The sequence below is a fragment of the Rattus rattus genome, chromosome 4 (assembly GCF_011064425.1).
Source record: "Rattus rattus isolate New Zealand chromosome 4, Rrattus_CSIRO_v1, whole genome shotgun sequence".
NCBI lineage: Eukaryota > Metazoa > Chordata > Mammalia > Rodentia > Muridae > Rattus > Rattus rattus.
The window spans coordinates 2,176,882-2,194,882 of NC_046157.1; the positions used below are offsets into that span (position 1 = coordinate 2,176,882).

Consider the following 18,001-nt stretch of genomic DNA (forward strand, 5'->3'; position numbering starts at 1 on the left):
CCTTCAAGGTTGGGGACTGTGTGGGTATGGAGACCTTGATAAGCAGGGATAGAGTGAGAAGCACAGCTTCAGATATTCCATAAGGGCCCAACCTCAGTGTCTGCTCAGCAATGGGAAGTCAGGTATCAGCTTGGGATCCACAGCTCAACAGTTATGAGCTGTTACAGTGAGGCTGTTTATCTGTGGACCAAACCCAGCGTCCTCTGTCTCGGTTTTCTTCCCTGCAGTGTGCTTGTCTTTTGTCTTTCCTGCAGGTTCATACTGATAAAGAGGAGTCACTCCTTTTGGACTGGGACCGAGTTAGAGTTTTCGACCGGGAGATTGCACAGATGTTTTTAAACATGACAAAGCTAGAAAAAGAAGCTTGGGTATGCGTTCTACGTCCACATCTGTCTCGTCTGTCCTGGATGGGCATGCCCTAGAATCAGTGACCCTGGGCCATGCTTTCTGCCTTTTATGAAACTCAAATGGCTTCTCAGACAAATGAATGGTTTCCTCACACATTCATTCATTCTTAACAAGTTGTGCAGTGCAGCATCTGTGAAGCACTACCTCATGCTAGCCACACCTGAGCCACTGCTGAGCCATTTCCATTGTTCTTCCAACAGACTGAGGTGCAAGGCCTCAGGCAGGACTCCATTTCATACAAATGTTTCTCTTCTATAATATCCAAAGCCACCAGCTGCAGAGGAACCTATGTGCACATTCATAAACTTGCCTGAGTTCATACAGCTAGGATATAGGTCTAAGATCCCACACTCAGTCAACTCTTACACTTCAATGGTGGTGTCTCCTACTCAGGGCTTCTCCGAGTCAGGGTCTCCTGCCTGGTGCTTAGGAAGATGGTCAGCTTAGCAAAAACTGGCTGACAGGATAGAAGCAGGTCTACATTCATCACAGCCAAGATCCGACAGCTGTGACAACCAACCATCACTGAGCCTCTGCCTGGCCTTCTGTCACGTCTATTTACAGTTTTCAAACCTCGCTTTGGTGCCATTTTTGCTCAGGCTCTGCTGACTCACATGTGTGGCTATTTCACATTGGTAACTGATGTCAGGACCCACCCCAAGGGAACCTAACCTCCAGTGTCACTTGTACACAAATATTATCAGTGTCAGCACCCATATTTGTTGGCCTGAAATCCAGAATGTGTTGCAACATTCTTTGTGAGTCTTTGTGACCAGTCTTTGTGAGTTTAGTAAAGGAAGAGACTAGCTGGTCTGTTTGGGTTGGTTTTGCAATAGGCAAAACAGTCAACTTCTCTGTGAGTGTGCTGACCCGCAGTGGGAGGGGAGCTCACCAACTGACCACTATGGGAGAATTATGGGCTTTCCCATAGAGATCACACCTTGCAGCTCCCCTTAAAAGTAGGAAAGCTTTACAGTGCTATGGCCCAGTGGCAGCACTCACAAAAGGCCACCAGCAGCCATTTCCCTCACCCAGCACACAGGCCACCCTGGGGCTTGGCCTATGTTGACTTCTGTGGGATTTACCTCTACAGTCCTTCAGTTCTTCTCCAGTCCTCCATGTTTTCTGTTTTCTTCAAGAGAAACAGGATGTGTGCACTCTCTGCCCCCACTCCACCTTCGCCCCTTTCCTAATTCTGAATATTCAGAGAAAGTGAATTTCAGAAGGGCAGCCAATGAACTAATTCAGACCTTTGTTCACACATTTCACCTCTGTTATGTTTATCTTGCCAGTTATCACTCCATCTGTCCTGCCCCCAGGTGGAGGCTACAAGCAAGAAAGAAAAAGCCAAGCAGAGACCACTTGCTCTGAACACTGTGGAGATGTTGCGTGTGGCCAGTTCAGCTCTGGGTATGTAGAAACGCTTCTCTAAAGCACCTCCAGAGGCGTCTCGAGGTTGGCACAGGGCAGGGCCAGTATTGTAACCCGCACCAAGCCCTTTCATGCTGTGATGCTCGAAGCTTGCAGGTGGCGGTCTTGAGCCTCATGCGAGTTTTCTTTAAATCCTAGTATAGGACTCCTGAGCACTGCTTCCTTAGCTAGCTGTCACACGAGATAGCCGAAAACTGGTGATCTTTGAAAGGTGTTTGATATCCTAAAGCGTTATCCTCAGAGGTAACAGTGCCATCAATGGTCAGTAGCCAGGTGCCAACTCACAGGTGAGAGGGGAAGAGAACCGATCCTGCAGTGTAGAATCCTAATAGGCCCAGCCACCCAAGGCCTGCTTGCCACTCGATGCCGTCAGCACTGCTGTGAATGCTGTAAAGTAGCACTGTGGAGCAGTGAGCAGTGTTTCCCACTGGGCCCACCTTTTCAGATACAGGACCTCAGTTTTAGACAGGCTGTGTTCCAGATGCCCAGCCAGCCAGTACCTCTGAGCCTTGGCAGTAACCACTAAGAGTCATCTGTGGGGGTAAACGAAAATGCCCAAGCCTGTGGGTGAGCCCTAGCCACCTTCCAGACCCCTTAGCCACCTATTTTTGGCAGGTATGGGACCACAGCATGCCATGCAAGTAGCTGAGAGATTATACACACAGGGCTACATCAGCTACCCACGGACAGAAACCACCCACTATCCCGAGAACTTTGACCTGAAGGGCTCTTTGCGACAACAGGCCAATCACCCATACTGGGCAGACTCGGTGAGTAGAATGGGCCTTGCCCTGAACAGCCCATCGGCTGTGGCCCCTGGACAGGCTTTGGCCAAAACCAAGACTGGTGGGAAGCCATCAGCCTGACTTGACTCTGCTTTGCCTCCCCTCCCTCAGGTAAAGCAGTTGTTAGCAGAAGGCATCAACCGCCCTCGGAAAGGTCACGATGCTGGTGACCATCCTCCGATCACACCAATGAAGTCAGCTACAGAGGCTGAATTAGGTATCACTGCTCCTCTTTCCAACATCCTCACACTCCTAAGATTCCAAGGTGTGAGGTGAAGCTGCTGTAGGCTCCAGTGGACAAGGTCAGGCCTTATCAGTACAGCTGCTCACGAGCCTGCCTCCGGCATCACCAATCACCTAAGACAGACGTGAACTGGTTGCAGCTAGTTGGGGAGAGGTAGTATGCAGACAGCCTTGGTGTCGGGGAATGAGGCAGAGTAACAGAGCTCAGAGGCAGTCTGTACCTCCTACCTAAACTAAGGCTGTTCTGGTATTCCAGAAGGCCTGTGGAGAAGGGAGAGCCATGCTAATGGGACCAGGAACTGCTGTAGATCCGAGTGTGAAGCAAGAGTCCCACATACAGATGTGCCTAAAGCACAATCCCCTGGAAACATTTTGTGAAGGGGCCACCTAGGCACTAGACGCAGCTTCCATACCTGTGTTTTCCTTCCTCCTTTCAAGCTTTGAGGCTGGGGATGGGACTTAATGGTATGGTATGGACTTATGGTGTATGCCTGGCATGTGCTTAAAGCCCTAAATTCAGTCCCTGGCATCATAAATATGCACACATCCTTGGTGCCCACGCAAAGGCCCTGTTGCTGGTCCAGGGCACCTGGTTACACTGAGCCTTTACAGGAGGTGACGCTTGGCGACTCTACGAGTACATCACCAGACACTTCATCGCCACAGTGAGCCATGACTGCAAGTATCTGCAGAGCACCATCTCCTTCAGGATCGGGCCCGAGCACTTCACATGCATGGGAAAGACAGTTATTTCCCCAGGTACAATGGCAGACCACGGGGGTCCCTTCTCATCCATACAGACACCAAGATCCCTGGATAGAAGGCCCAAGTGGGGACCTCAAATGGCAGTGGTATCTCTCTAGGCTTCACAGAGATCATGCCTTGGCAGAGCGTGCCCCTGGAAGAGAGTCTGCCCACATGTCAGAAGGGCGATACCTTCACTGTGGGTGAGGTGAAGATGCTAGAGAAGCAGACGAGCCCCCCGGACTATCTGACTGAGGCTGAGCTCATCACCCTCATGGAGAAGCATGGCATCGGTGGGTACCCAGATCTAGGGTCTCCATTCCCAGGGCCTGAGCCAAGAGGTGGTGATGGTAGTAAAACTTCCTGTGATCTGCATATACCTGGCTCAGCATGAGGTAACATGGTCCAGTGTATAACCCAGGGATCTAGGCAAACTCCCTGTGTAAAGCCATTTACAAAGCCTTACCGTCAGGTCTGACCTTCCTTCTATATGAAGAGTGTCATACAGCCTTGTACACCATGGGGCTGTTACACACTAACCAGTACCCACCAGACTCAAGGTTAATCCAGGATTCTTAAGGATTCATGGGCAAGATCAGCTGCCTCCCCAAAACAGACAGTTAGGGGAACTGCCCTAGAATTCTGGTCTGGGCCTGCTTCTTCCCAGAGCCTAGGTGCCTAAAGTGAATCCTGACAGTAGCTTTGGCCTGCGGCTGAGGTCCCATTGATGGATAGCTCAGCGCTAAGAACCTTTTCACACTCGTGACTTACAGCCTTGTGTACTGTTCTGGACCTAGTAACCAACATACACTTCAATTTGGGACAGTGAACAGAGTTTCTGTATGACTTCTGAACAAGAAAGAAAGAGCAGTGCTGTTGGTCAAGGTCCAGGGGGGCAGAATAAAAAAGGTGTAACTACTTGGGCATAATGATTTACATTTAGGAAGCTAAGAGAGAAAGATTGCCAGGAGTTCAAAGCCAGCTTGAGCTCTGGAGTGAGAGATTACCTTAAAAATATAAAAAATAAATAAATAAGATCTGACTATAGCAGCCATACAGGAACTCCTTTATGTGCAAACTGCCATGGTCCAGGCCAGTTCCTAACCTTGGCAAGTTTCCTAAACCCCCAATGCCAGTATCTCCCCCAGGAAACCCTGCCCAGGTACCCAGGGAAAACATTCTCCGGCCAGCACTCCACGTGTGTATGCGTTGCCGAGTTCCTTTTTACACCCTCTGACATCACAGCAGATGCATCCCCTTCACTTTTCCATCTCTGCCAGGAAACTTGTACAGGGTGAAAGAAACTGCGTCCCTGGGGTGGGAAGCATGCTTGCCTTGAGTGTTGTGAGGGCCTAGAGAGTGGGAGAAAGTCAGAGATGGGTGAAACCAGCTTGGTTCTACAGTAGCTTTGTGAGCTCTCTGGTAGAAGCTGGATCCTGATAGCTAGAGGGCCACAAGACACAGTTTCTGGATAGAAAAGGCCAACTCCTGTTTACTGGCTTCAGAGGATGCCCTCTCTGGGCTTCTGTCTTTTAACTAAAGCTTAAACACCGGTGAAGGCTGTCCTTGGGTTCACAGGTATGCCCCAGCACAATGCAGACACAGCCCTGCTCTATCTTGGAAATGTTTCTACATCATGGCTTCTGGCAGCCATACAGGAAATAGCAGTCTGGACCTAATGAGCAAACTAGGCTTCACTTTGTGGCACTACCCCTTATGGGTGTCGAGGAGGGCTTCTGTGACGGGTGGAAGGAACTAGAGGGCGTAGTCCAGACCATCTCCCTGGGCAAACTGCAGAGTACTGAGCAGTGCTGTGCATTCCAGGGACGGATGCCAGTATCCCTGTGCACATCAACAACATCTGCCAGCGCAACTACGTCACTGTGGAGAGCGGCCGCCGGCTCAAGCCCACCAACCTCGGCATAGTTCTGGTGCACGGTTACTACAAGATTGGTGAGTCTGTCTACCCACCACTGTGGCCTGCGGGGTTTCCTGCTCCTTCCTGTGCTGTGGCTCTGCTGCCTCCTGCAGTGACCCCGTGCTCTTCATGCATTCCCCAATCCCCACTGCTGTGGGACTCAGGCATTTGATGGATGAACACATTGTAATGGGTCCCAGGGTACAAACCTTGGGTTCTTCACTAAGATACCTGCCAACTCTGCCCACTAAAGTGCCTTGTGCTCTATGGGAGATGGAGAAGTACATCATGGACCTGGCCATTCTGCAAAAGATTTCTACACAAACTTTCATGATGGGAAGTTGAGGAAAAGTCTGGTAGCAATAGGAGCTGCCCTTGGTGCCTTCCAACTCTGTGGACCAGCAGCCCAGGAAGACTGGGTCAGAGCTAGGTTGAGCAGGACAGCAGTTCTTGCCTCGTGGGGCAGCAGAGTCCTGGGTGCCCACAGCCACTCCACCCACTTGCTCACAGATGCAGAGCTGGTGCTCCCCACCATCCGCAGCGCAGTGGAGAAGCAGCTGAACCTTATTGCCCAGGGCAAAGCCAACTACCACCAGGTGCTGGGCCACACCCTGGATATCTTCAAGAGAAAGTTCCACTACTTTGTTGATTCTATTGCTGGTAAGACCTGCCTCTTCCCTGCCCCTCATCAGCAGCTACTCCCACAGGACAGAGCTACCTGAGGCCTCCCCCAGATCTGGCCCCTGAGCCTCTACCGGTCACAGCAGTGATGCCTCCTCATTTGCTGTTGCCAGGAGCAGGTTAATTAATATCGGCATCAGGAACATACAAAGCTGGTGAGCAGGGCTTCGGCTCTGCACTCCATCACTGACAGAAACACAGTCGCACTTGGATCCTTGACCATGTGTGCTGGCCTCTTTGTCTAGTTCACCCAGTTTTACCAAGCTGCCTGTTGGAGGGAGGGCTGCCAAAGACCTGGAGGGACATGACCCCTGTGCTCTGCTTGCTCTCAGGCATGGACGAGTTAATGGAGGTATCCTTTTCACCCCTGGCTGCCACTGGCAAGCCCCTCTCTCGCTGTGGGAAGTGCCATCGATTTATGAAGTATATCCAGGTATGTGGAGGTTGAGAGACCATAGCACACCTAGCCAGAGCATTTCTGTTCAGATATCACCCTAAGCCTCTTGTCATTAGTCAAGCAGAAATAATGTTCATTGTCACATATAATGATTAAAAGGCCTGAATCAGCACCAGTAAACAACATAAACCACCAGGCCATATATACAGTCTATTCACTTTCACCACCATTCACTCTCCTGCTCTCATGAGTATTAGTAACATGCTGGGGCTTTACATTTGCTCTGTGTGTGTGTGTGTGTGTGTGTGCGCGCGCGCGTGCACGTGCATGTGCGTGTGTGTGCTTGCATGCATGCATGCGTATGTATAGGAGTCAGTTCTTTCCATCAAACGGGTTCTAGGGATTGAACTCAGGCTTAGCAGCAAACTCCTTTACTTGACGAACCATCCACCAGCCTCATGCTTGGGGCTTTAGAATCTCTGGCTTTGTGAGGGAGCGAGGGAGGAAATGGTGAGGTGTGGTAACTGGGTTTCATACCAGTAGTTTCAAGGTCCTTGCCTGGCACTGAGTTCTGTATCTGTTGGGAATTCGGTATTACCTATTCAGGGTCCTAAAGGAAAGGGCAGTGAACAAGAACGTCAGGCCCAACACCCCTCATACTCCTTCTTATTGCCCCCATCCCATAGGCCAAGCCAAGCCGCCTGCACTGCTCCCACTGCGATGAGACCTACACCCTCCCCCAGAATGGTACCATCAAGCTCTACAAGGAGCTGCGGTGCCCATTGGATGACTTTGAACTGGTCTTGTGGTCCTCAGGCTCCCGGGGCAAGAGCTACCCCCTCTGTCCCTACTGCTATAACCACCCACCCTTCCGAGACATGAAGAAAGGTGAGTGGCACATGGCTGTCCTCAGGTTCATACTTACCAGACTCCAATGGGATCCCTTACCCATCCATCTCTACCTGTACACACTGGTACTGAGTCAGGGACCCTAAGAAATAGCTGTGCCACTGCTCAGGCACTGGCCAGCCCATCTGGTCTGGGTATGCCTGGGTCCTAATTGAGCAAACAGCTTGCTCATTTAGGATCTCGGCAGGGGGCAAGATGTGCCCCTTAGGGGCTGGGCTAAGTTAGAAGCAGGCAGCCTCAGATAAGGACACCGGCAAACAAAACCCCCTGGGTTCTCAGCACTGCTGTTGTCATACTTTGCACTCTTTGCTGGGGGAAAAAAAAGAGCATGTATCCAGGCCAAACAGTGCATGCCAAGCCTGGAACCAGAGGGGCTTATGCCCAGCACATTCACCCACTCTCAGGCAGTACCATCCCCGTCTCAGAATAGGGGTCAGTGCCTTTGTTACCCAAGGCATTCATTAGGAATCCTGAGGGTCTCAGTCCACATTACTACCAAGATAATGAGGCTCTCTTCTTGCCCCCCAGTGTCTTACAATGTAGCAAGAAAGTGACAGGTGATCTGAGAGCACCCTGGGAGAGCCATTAATAAGCTACAGAAGCAAATGAGGGTTTGGGGATCAGCTGGAGTCCGCAGAGCATTGAGGACTGAACATTCTTAGAGAAGCAGAGGAACCCAGGCCAGTGAACAAGATGCCCCAAAGGCAGGTTAAGTGTGAGTGCCACTTCGTTCTGGAATAAGAATCCGGCAGTCTGACATTGAAAGCAGCCAGAGCTGAAGGAGCCAGGGCATGGTTAGGTCACTGGACTCCTCTCCCTTCAGGCATGGGCTGCAATGAGTGCACACACCCTACCTGCCAGCACTCACTGAGTATGCTGGGCATTGGCCAGTGCGTGGAGTGCGAGAATGGAGTCCTGGTTCTGGACCCCACCTCCGGTCCCAAGTGGAAGGTGGCCTGCAATACATGCAATGTAGTGGCACACTGCTTTGAAAACGCCCACCGAGTACGGGTATCTGCTGACACCTGCAACACCTGCGAGGCTGCCTTGCTCGATGTAGACTTCAACAAGGCCAAGTCTCCCCTTCCTGGCAACGAGACACAGCACACAGGCTGCATCTTCTGTGACACCGTCTTCCAGGAGCTGGTGGAGCTGAAGCATGCAGCCTCCTGCCACCCCATGCACCGAGGTGGTCCTGGAAGGAGGCAGGGTCGTGGGCGGGCCCGGGGACGGAGACCTCCAGGAAAGCCCAACCCCAGGCGGCCAAAAGACAAGATGTCAGCCCTGGCTGCTTACTTTGTATAACTACCATCTTGCCCCACTCTAGCCCCAGTTGATGTAGACATGTCGTGGTGATCTTTGAGCCACTGAAACCATTAAAATGCTTTTTATTTTGTATTCTCTGGAACAAAAAGCCTGGGGCCTTTTAATGATGAAGCAGGGGGTTCCTGTGTCTGTGAAAACCTGTGAGAATCAGCTTTATCCCTCCATCCTGTGTGTATTTAAAACATACCCTGTTCTGCCCACACCATGGCCGTGCCAGCAAGAAAGCAGCACATCTGGGACCATAGCAGCGATCTGTCCGTAGCTCCCACCACGTATGTGCACGAACAGTGGTGTAGCTGTGTGCAACACAGCAGGAAGCAGTCTCAGGCTAGCAGGAAGGCGGACATTAGCAACCCAGAGAAGTGCTGGCAAGCCAGGTGAGCAGGCTCCCTTCTCAGACCCTTGCTCAGTACCTGTAGCCTACCTTCCTGATCCCTAACCCAGATTTGTATGGCTGCCACTTAGAAACTCCAAGCAAGTTTGGCATGTAGAGCCTGTGTGTGACTCTGATGACGTCGTGGGTCTATTTTGACACCTGTCCTCACCAAGAGTCTGTATTGCCTCAGTAGCCGAGTACCTCGATTGAGGCTGGTCAGAGCCCAAGCTTAGAAAATACTCTGTAAGGCCGTCTGACCTGTGGTGTGGCAGAGTGTAGCTATAGACCACCTTTCTGACTGCAACCCCTTCCTGTGTTCCCTTCTCCACCCACCTAGCATGGGCTCCTGTTTTAGGTGTAATAGAAACTGCCCCTCTGGCCAGGCCTTGCCATGTGGTACCAAGGGCCCAACAAGACAGGTGCCCAAGATTGCTCTACAAAATGCTTGCTTGAGAGGCAGCCAACGGCATTGCTCATAAGATCCCTCCCTCTGCAGTAGATTCACAGTCACACAGGGCAGGTAGAATCATGAGAAAGCCATAAGGCAACTAGTTGTTCAAGACTTCCCACCTGAGCCTGACAACCATAAAAGGACATACAACAGGAAGAAGTGATGCCTTGGGAAAGCTGCCCAGAGGCAGCAGCCCACAAACCTGTATAGAAGTTGCTAGAATGTGGCACAGAGGTTATAAGCTATAGGACAAAAAGGAAGCTCAGAGTCTATCCTCTCCACTCCAGCCGGAATCTGGTACCTGAATAAGCCACATCTCGAATCAAGTGCCTAGCACAAGGCTGAAGCTTTGCTATTCTGCCCATTTGGCCCAATTCCATCTTGAGTAGACTGCAGGAACACAGACAGCTCAGTTGTGTGGTTAGTTTGGGCTTGAGGAAAAGACTAGCCTACAGGCCTTAAACCCAGACTATTCCATCTTTAAAATTCTATACTGAGGTTTCAACCCACATGGGCCTCTTAAAGTGTCCCTTTGTTTCTCCCTGTAGTTGCCCCCTTTGTGTGGAACTGAATTCCAGGAGACAGACACCCTTTGCTATCTAAGCTCTTCTCTAAACTCCTGACCCCATCACCCACACTCCCCACGCCAGCACCCGTCAGTACAGCCTCGTTATCATTGCTAACCTGTCAGCCAAGAACAATTAGGACTAGAGGAACTGTCTTCAGAGCAGCTGTGTTCCTAGGCATCACCTTTTCTGCTGTGGAAGCTGATGAGGTCAGAGTGGCAGGGTGACCTATGTTGTGGGAGGCAAGCAAGTTCTCACAGGCCAGCCCTCCAGTGGTTTGTCCCCCAGGCACTGCAGGTACTGTTTCTGTTACCTTGAGATTGTGGTACACACTAACATGAGGAAGTCTGTGTTTCATCAAGTGCAACATCCTCCCAGCACTGTAGAAGGCAGCGTGGGCCTCAGCTATACATCATTCCTTCTAGCCCTGTGAGAAAAGTTAATACCCAAGAGAGAGCCAACATCCCATTAATCATCTTTTCTCACTGTGATAAAACACCTGAGCAAAATTTAAAAGAAGAAAGATGATTTGGGCCCAGTTTGAGTCATCTCTGATAGCCAAGGAGAAGAGAGAAGAAAGACTGACAGGAATACACCTTTCCAGGAACTGAAGATACCTACTCTTCCAGGGCACACATAGCCATGACCTTCCTCCATCCTAGTTTTTACTGTCTCCTAATAATGTCTTTGTGAATGATGAATCCAATAGACTGATCGGCTGATAAGGTTAGAGCCTGATGATCCAGTCACCTCCCAAAAGCCCAAGCTTTCAAGAGATTTCGGATTGAAATCATAACAGCTACCTTTAAAAGGAAGTGTTACCAAGTCATACCCCCATTGTAAGAGTCGGAATTCTGGAATGAAGAGTTTGGGGTCCTGGGGTTAAGTGGGCAGGACCACAGTGAAACTTGAAAGGTTATTCTCCACACTGTACACAGGCAGTGTACACTTCATTGATATAAAATGAATATAATGTTATACATTAAAATGTTTTCTAAAGGGTTTTATTTCCTTTGAATTTCTAAGAAAACAATCCCATGGCCCTCTATTTAAAAATAAAACAAACACATGACCCAGCGGAACACACCTTTTGTCTCTGATGTGTGGCCAGTCCTGGGCAGTATGGAACTGCATCCTTGCCCTGCGACTGATCACCACACACGTTGTGAAGCAAGGACTGCTTTCTACCTAGTCAAGGCTGGATAAGTGGCGAACAGGTCGTTCCCCGAAACAAGAGGGCAGAGAGACCGCCAGGAGGCGGCAGAGGCGCGCCCGAGGTCCGACTGCGCTTGCGCGGAGCCCGCGGCGCCCAGGACGGGAAGTAGGCGGGGTTGGCCCAAAGCAGCTCGTGGGGAGCATTGCGGCAGGCTGGCAGGTGAGGCCCGCGGGGCGCTGGAGATGAAGAACGAGGGTGAGGGTGGAAGACTCGGACTAGGGTGGGGGTCATGTGCGGGCCTGAGGTGCACGAGAGCGAAAGGAGACTGAGGACGAAATGGAGAGGTGAGAAAGCACTAAGGCCAAGACGGGTTTCGGGTGCCCGAGCCCATGGGACTTAGGGGTAGAAGTGTGCAAAAGATCTGAGCAAGCCGCGGGGACCCTGAGGAACTGGTGGCAAAGCGTAGGGAACTAAAGGCAGGGAACTGAGAATCCATTGACCCTATAGGGGTGTGACTGAACCAAGGTCCAGGAGGAGGCTGAGAGCTGTGAGGCAAAACGGAGTACCAAGGGGTGACAGTCCTCTGTTTTCAAGGATCTCTCGTCCTTTTACCTTCCAGAAACATGTGGGCTAGGCCCATGGCTCTGCCCTCAGCCCCACCAGTGAAGATCAGGTCTGGGACCACATTTTCAGCCTGAATGCCGGCCCAGTGGCGTCCCTGAGTATATTTAGAGCTAGTGTTTTGGTTAACACCAGGTTTGGTGGCACAGACTGATGCCGTTTTCCTAGATTGCGGTAAAGCCTCAGACCTGGGAGCCTGGGGCCTCACTATTACAGCTGTGTATTCTCAAGCCAGCCCCTAAGCTCTCCGAAATACGGAGAAAAGGCGCTGTAGAGATTTCTGCAGAGACTAACTAACATCTGGTGAGGCCCAGAGGAAGACAGTGATCTGCTCCACCAAGGCCTTCTATTTCGAGGCCCCTTGATTAACAGATGTGTTCACAGTGTGCCCTGGGCCAGTCCTGTGAACTGTTACCACCTGAGGAACTGAATGAGAGCCCTCTCCATGCTCAGATCCCTCCCATCATCAATTTTTACTTTTTCTCAGCAACAAACTGGGGTGCAAGAGGCGAAGTCACTGGGCACCAGAGTCCTCAACTGAGTCCTGCTTTGATGACAGCTCATATTTGTGACCTTAGGTGCGCGTTCCTCCTAGCACCTGGTTTTGTTTTTGTTTTTTGTTTTTTTGTTTTTTTCAACTGCATTATGGCTTGATGGCATGTGTTTGTCTGCACAGGTCTGAGATGTAAACAAAACAATTGCTTTAATAACCGTTAACCTCCCACAACAGATTAATTTGCAGAACTCCTCTGTGATGTCACCTGAAGCCAGCCTTGTCTTGAAAGCTCTCTTTGCTACCCAGTGTACTAAGGGAGAGTTCATTTCCTGTGTGATAGCCCCAGGCCTCCGGTTACTTAGCTCACTCCAGCGGCCATGTGGTCAGTCCCGCTGACAAAGGGCCAGGGGCCGTGACCACATGGAGCTTAGGATCACTTGAAAACATACCTAGCCTTTAAAAAGAAAAATGGCCGCACAATACTATGGCTGTGCTCGATGCCACAGAACAGCTCAGCTCATGAAAGTTGGTTCAAGTGGGGAGCACACAGAGCGCATGTAGATTGAATCTCCAACCAGAAGAAAGAAAAATATTCTTAAAGGTAGGTTTTGGCATTGTTGTTTTGTCTTTTGAGACAGGGTCTCATGTAGCCCAGGCTGGCCTTCAACTCAGTATAGCTAAGATTGAACTTGATTGAACTTGTACTCCATCTCTATTTGACTCTTATCTCCCAAGCCCTGGAATTGCAGGTGTTCACCACCACGTCTAGTTTTATAGATGAACCCAGGGCCTGTGCCTTCAAGGCAAGTATCTACCAAAACCCACTCTATACCCTTTGAGTTTTATTTGTTTGAGGGAGGGTGTTCTAGTTTTTGCTTATTTTGGTTTGGGTTTGGTTTTTTGAGACAAGGTTTTACTCAGTAGCCCAGGCTAGCACCAAACTGATGTCAAGTCTCCTGCTTCAGTCTCCCAAGTGGTAGGGTTAGAGGCATGAACCACCATGCCAAGCTAAAGGGATAGTTTTTAACGTATATTTTGCTACGATATTTACAGTAAGCATTTATAAATATAAATAAAATCTTTTCCATGTATGTAGCAAAAGATTGGTTAAGATCTGAAAGGATTTACACCGAACTATTCCTAGAAGCTAGTTACAAATAGAGAAATAGGAGTCCTAGAGGTGAGGGGGATAAAGCTCTGTTGATAGATTGCTTGCCTAGCATGTTTGACCAGTTCCAGCACCACATCCCCCCAGATGGGATCCCAACACTGTCAAGGAAAAGACACAAAGATCACAAGTTCAGACTCAGAGAAGCAGCTGCCAGCTCACCATATAGAGAGGCACAAGGCCCAGAACTAGGAGGAACCAGCCAAGGGTCAATTTGGTCAAACCAGTCCAGGCAGTGCAGCCATGCTTAGGGACTTGCACACGTTCATGCACACGTCCCTCTCTTTCTGAGTCCTTTGCAACTCTGGGACTCTATTAAAATCAAACAGCTCGGGGTTGGGGATTTAGCTCAGTGGTAGAGCGCTTGCCTAGCAAGCGCAAGGCCCTGGGTTCGGTCCCCAGCTCCGAAAAAAAGAAAAAAAAAAAAATCAAACAGCTTTCCTGATCCAGGCCCAGCACTTCTGCCCACCTCTACTTCTCCCAGACTGTGTGTAGCTGACTGTCAGCCAGCTAGCTACCATTCTCCCATCCAGCAATCCTAGTGGGGACACACCCTTCACCAGTTCTTTCTGCCACCATCACATCCTTTCTCCAGGCTTCAGAGTGGGATTGTTTTTGCTACCGTGGAAAGACAAGCATCGTATTTAGGAGCTTATTGCAAGGAAGGTAAAAGGTAAAAGAATATTACTCTTTTCCTATGCCTCTGCTAGACCTCCAAAGAAGGAAAACTGATCAGGTTCTTCACTTGTGGCCCAAGCCACACAATGTGAAGTGAGTCTGGGTAGTTACAACAGACAGACTTTCTCCTGAGTACACTGCCTTTCTCGTGCAAGTGGACAGACAGCCCAGGCTCTGTAGGCCAGCAGATGCAAGCAGAGCTTTGCACAAGACCACGAGTACAGTGTTGCGCTGTGCTTGACACCAAGGCCTACTCAGCATGCATGGTGCAGATAGCCTTGGGGCCCATAACAGGTCCTGAGCCTGGAGCACAGGCACTGAGCAGTAAGAGCAGTACAGCCAGGTACGTTCAAGTTTCTCTAGTACTGCAGTACAAAGATGAACCCAGCCTCCGAGGAGGACAGGTGGACTGTGGGGAAGGGATCCAGCTCCAGGAAGCAGCCCAAGGGCAAAGGTTACAAAGAGTCACCTGCCTTCTAAAATGTCTAGCAGAGATAGTGCCAGCTAGGGTGATGTCGTGGGCAGGGTTTTGCTAGTCGGGGCTCTCTGTACTCTAGGGTGTGAGCATGCTGCTGTCCTCTCGCCGTGGTTTCAGTCCTAACTTCACGTTAGCCCGGTTAGCACTGCCAAAGGTTTTGGTACCTCTAGGGCGTGCATGGTACAAATGTCTAAATGCCTGGGAACAGCTCCACGTTGTTCACACTTCCTTTCCTGCACACCAAGAGGCTAGAGCAGTCGGTGGGTAGGGTACGATGTGACACACGGCCTGGTCCTCTCGGAAATTAATGCCACCTCCGTCTCCTGCTCTACAGCTCTTCCCGTGTACAAACTCCCAGTCCTTTGCCTGGGTCTCAGTCCTCTTTTCTATCTTACCTTTGGGTAGACTGCATCTGCCTGGTTCCCATCTTGTTCTTTCTTTCTTTGCTTTACTTACACTCTTAACCTGCTTGGTCTTTGTAACCCAGGCTACGCTTTATTAACTTGCAATTAAATGTGAGTGTGGACAATGAGTTTTAGCTCCAGCAACATAACCTTCAATCAGAAGTACTATATATTTTTGTTTATTTACAAAGCTCCTTTTAACACTTTGAGTATGACCCAGAGAAATTAAAAGAACACTGGGAGAAGGTAACCCCTTCACCTCTAAGAGTGGTCCAGGGGGAAAGAGGTTATCTGAAGGAAAGGAAGCCAAAAAGAACCCACTGCAGAGTCAAGACAAAGGGAAGTCCTGGGACCGTGAGCACTGCAGGAGGAGAGGCGACTGTGGTGGGCGGGAAAGTTGACCATGAAGCGCTCTGCAGTCTGCCTTCTCATTCACCTCTTTCTGATTCTGCTGTGTGATCTCCAGTTCCCTCTGATTGCAAGAGCACAGAAAACCTATCACCTCTCCGTCCCTTAAACAGAGTTGCGCCTTATCACTCTCCTGGATGAGCTGAGGCTGGCTACTACAGACCTTCACTCTGTCCAGTATTGGAGGATGTGTGGGTTTTTGACACCAGATCTCTACCTGTAGCTGAGTCTAACTTGGCAGTTGCCATGTAGACCAGAATGGCCTCAAACTTGTGGCAACCCTCTTGCCTCTGCTTCCTGAATGCTGGGGTTATAAACCTACCTCAAAAACAAACAAACAAAAGACAAAACATGACAAAAGCAATTTAAGGAAAGAAGGGTTTATTTTTGGTTTTTGGTTTCAAGGAATACAGGCCATGGTCTCAACATAATCTTGCGAAGGGAGCTGATCACACTGTGTCCACAGTCAGGAGACCTGAAACTAATTCCGGGCTCAGCTAGTATCCTTCCATTATTTAGTGTGGGGCCCCAGCTGATAGGATGGTGCCGCCCACAGTTGGCCTTCCCACTTCAGTTAATGTAACCCAGAGAATGCTTCACAGACATGGCTTGTCCCTTCAGTAATTGTAGGGCCTGTCAAGTTGACAGTATTTGTGTCACAGCATGCCTTTCCTTTTACACCCTGAGTACCACTGACTAACATGATACTGGGACCCTTCCCTCATCTACTTCTCTTTCTGTGTTTTGTTTAGTTTTGTGTCATATGAAACAAGAGTTTCATGTGTTCCAGGTTGGCCCATGATTCTGTATGTAGCCCAGGATGGTCTTGAAGTTCTGATCCTCATGCCCCTACCTCTCGCGCGTAGGATCTCAAGTGTATATTACCATACCCGGTTTATGTGGTGCTGGGAATTGAACCCGGGGCCTTGTGCTTGCCAACAGAGAGGCCCTTCATCTCCGTCCCCCCGATTTCTCTGTACTTCACCTGTTAGAAGTTAGTGAGCATAAGTGACAGTAGCCTTTGCCGCAGCGTATTGAATTCCCATTGGTTCTCCAGGATTTCCTCATCTGTCTGTCTCACATCTGAGCCCCTGCTTCTGGCAGAGTTTGGAGTCACCATCCGTGGTTGTTCTAACACTGATTCTAGAAGTCTCACCTTCCTTTCTGCCTGGTTTGTTTAGTAGTTAGAATCTGAAAGGCCTCCAGAGGAAGTTGAACTCCTGATGCTGCTCTCCAGGTTCTCCTGCCTAGAACTTGGGGTGCTCAGAATCTCAGATCTATTTTGTCACCTTAAAGAGTGCCATACGTTTCCTCTGGTGGCAGACACACCGGGCTCTTTCCTAATGTAAGTCCCTGAGCCAGGATATTAAGTAGAGCCCTCAGAGGTACCACATCCTTGTGGGGCCACAGTGAGTGGGCAGCCACACTAGGCCTGGGGTAGCCCTGCCAAGAAGCACCAGCCGAAGACAAGCCTGTGTGAGCAGATACCGGCAGGAAGGTTATCTGCCCAGGCGTAGTGGGAAGTGGAGCTTTACTCCAACACCAGAGAGGGCAAGGAGGTCATAAAAGAAAGACAGGTGAGGGGCTGGAGAGATGGCTCAGTGGTTAAGAGCACTCACTGCTCTTCCAGAGGTCCTGAGTTCAAATCCCAGCAACCACATGGTGGCTCACAACCGTCTGTAATGGGATCTGATGCCCTCTTCTGGTGTGTCTAAAGAGAGTTACAGTGTATTTATATATAATAAATAAATCTTAAAAAAAAAAAAAAGAAAGAAAGACAGATGAGACCCTGGGCTCCATTTCCAGTACCACACCTGGGAAGCCCTTCTTGCTCCTAATTTGCTTTGTCTCCCAAATAACTGCCCTGACGGCCCCTGTGTATTGACTCTTCTTTTTTCCACCATCTCTATAGCCTGGAGATATAGACATAAACATACATACACACACACACATATATATATGTGTGTGTATGTATGTATGTATGAATGTATGTGGGGGGGTGTGTGCGCGCGTGTGTGCACGTGTGTACTTTCTACCAGCCGGTCAGTTGTTGGCATGCTGGCATCCTGAGATTTTGCTAAGCCCTGTTACCTACCTTGATGACCTGGTCCTGGTGTCGCTGTCCTGCTTGCCTCTGGTCATGGCCGCCACTCTGCAGGGAACATGCATTCCCTTTGTCACCTCTATGAGATGCGTCTGCAGCCTGCTTCTGATACCTCCCGAGGCTATTCCTTGGGCGTTCGACTTTCCCCACTTGAACCCACGTTTGCTTTAAATGGGATTACCACTCCACTAAGTGTGTTCCCTGAACGGTGAAGCCCAGGGGTTGTTGAGGTACCTGCCTCATTTTGCTGGTT

At 50.0% G+C, this 18,001-nt stretch overlaps 2 protein-coding genes across 2 annotated transcripts in view; both read left to right on the forward strand.

The window, feature by feature from the left end:
* The window catches only part of Top3b (DNA topoisomerase III beta), a 30,506-nt gene extending 21,582 nt beyond the window's left edge, over positions 1–8,924 (forward strand). The window contains exons 8-18 of the mRNA XM_032899828.1: positions 255–368; positions 1,728–1,818; positions 2,455–2,609; positions 2,736–2,841; positions 3,480–3,626; positions 3,731–3,904; positions 5,436–5,564; positions 6,040–6,189; positions 6,543–6,643; positions 7,294–7,495; positions 8,340–8,924. Coding sequence (XP_032755719.1) covers positions 255–368; positions 1,728–1,818; positions 2,455–2,609; positions 2,736–2,841; positions 3,480–3,626; positions 3,731–3,904; positions 5,436–5,564; positions 6,040–6,189; positions 6,543–6,643; positions 7,294–7,495; positions 8,340–8,821 — 1,851 coding nt within the window. The 3' untranslated portion in view covers positions 8,822–8,924. The remainder of the gene's footprint in view (positions 1–254; positions 369–1,727; positions 1,819–2,454; positions 2,610–2,735; positions 2,842–3,479; positions 3,627–3,730; positions 3,905–5,435; positions 5,565–6,039; positions 6,190–6,542; positions 6,644–7,293; positions 7,496–8,339) is intronic.
* Positions 8,925–11,551: 2,627 nt separating this feature from the next.
* The window catches only part of Ppm1f (protein phosphatase, Mg2+/Mn2+ dependent 1F), a 30,797-nt gene continuing 24,347 nt past the window's right edge, over positions 11,552–18,001 (forward strand). The window contains exon 1 of the mRNA XM_032899829.1: positions 11,552–11,610. The gene's annotated coding sequence lies outside the window, so the exon portion shown is untranslated. The remainder of the gene's footprint in view (positions 11,611–18,001) is intronic.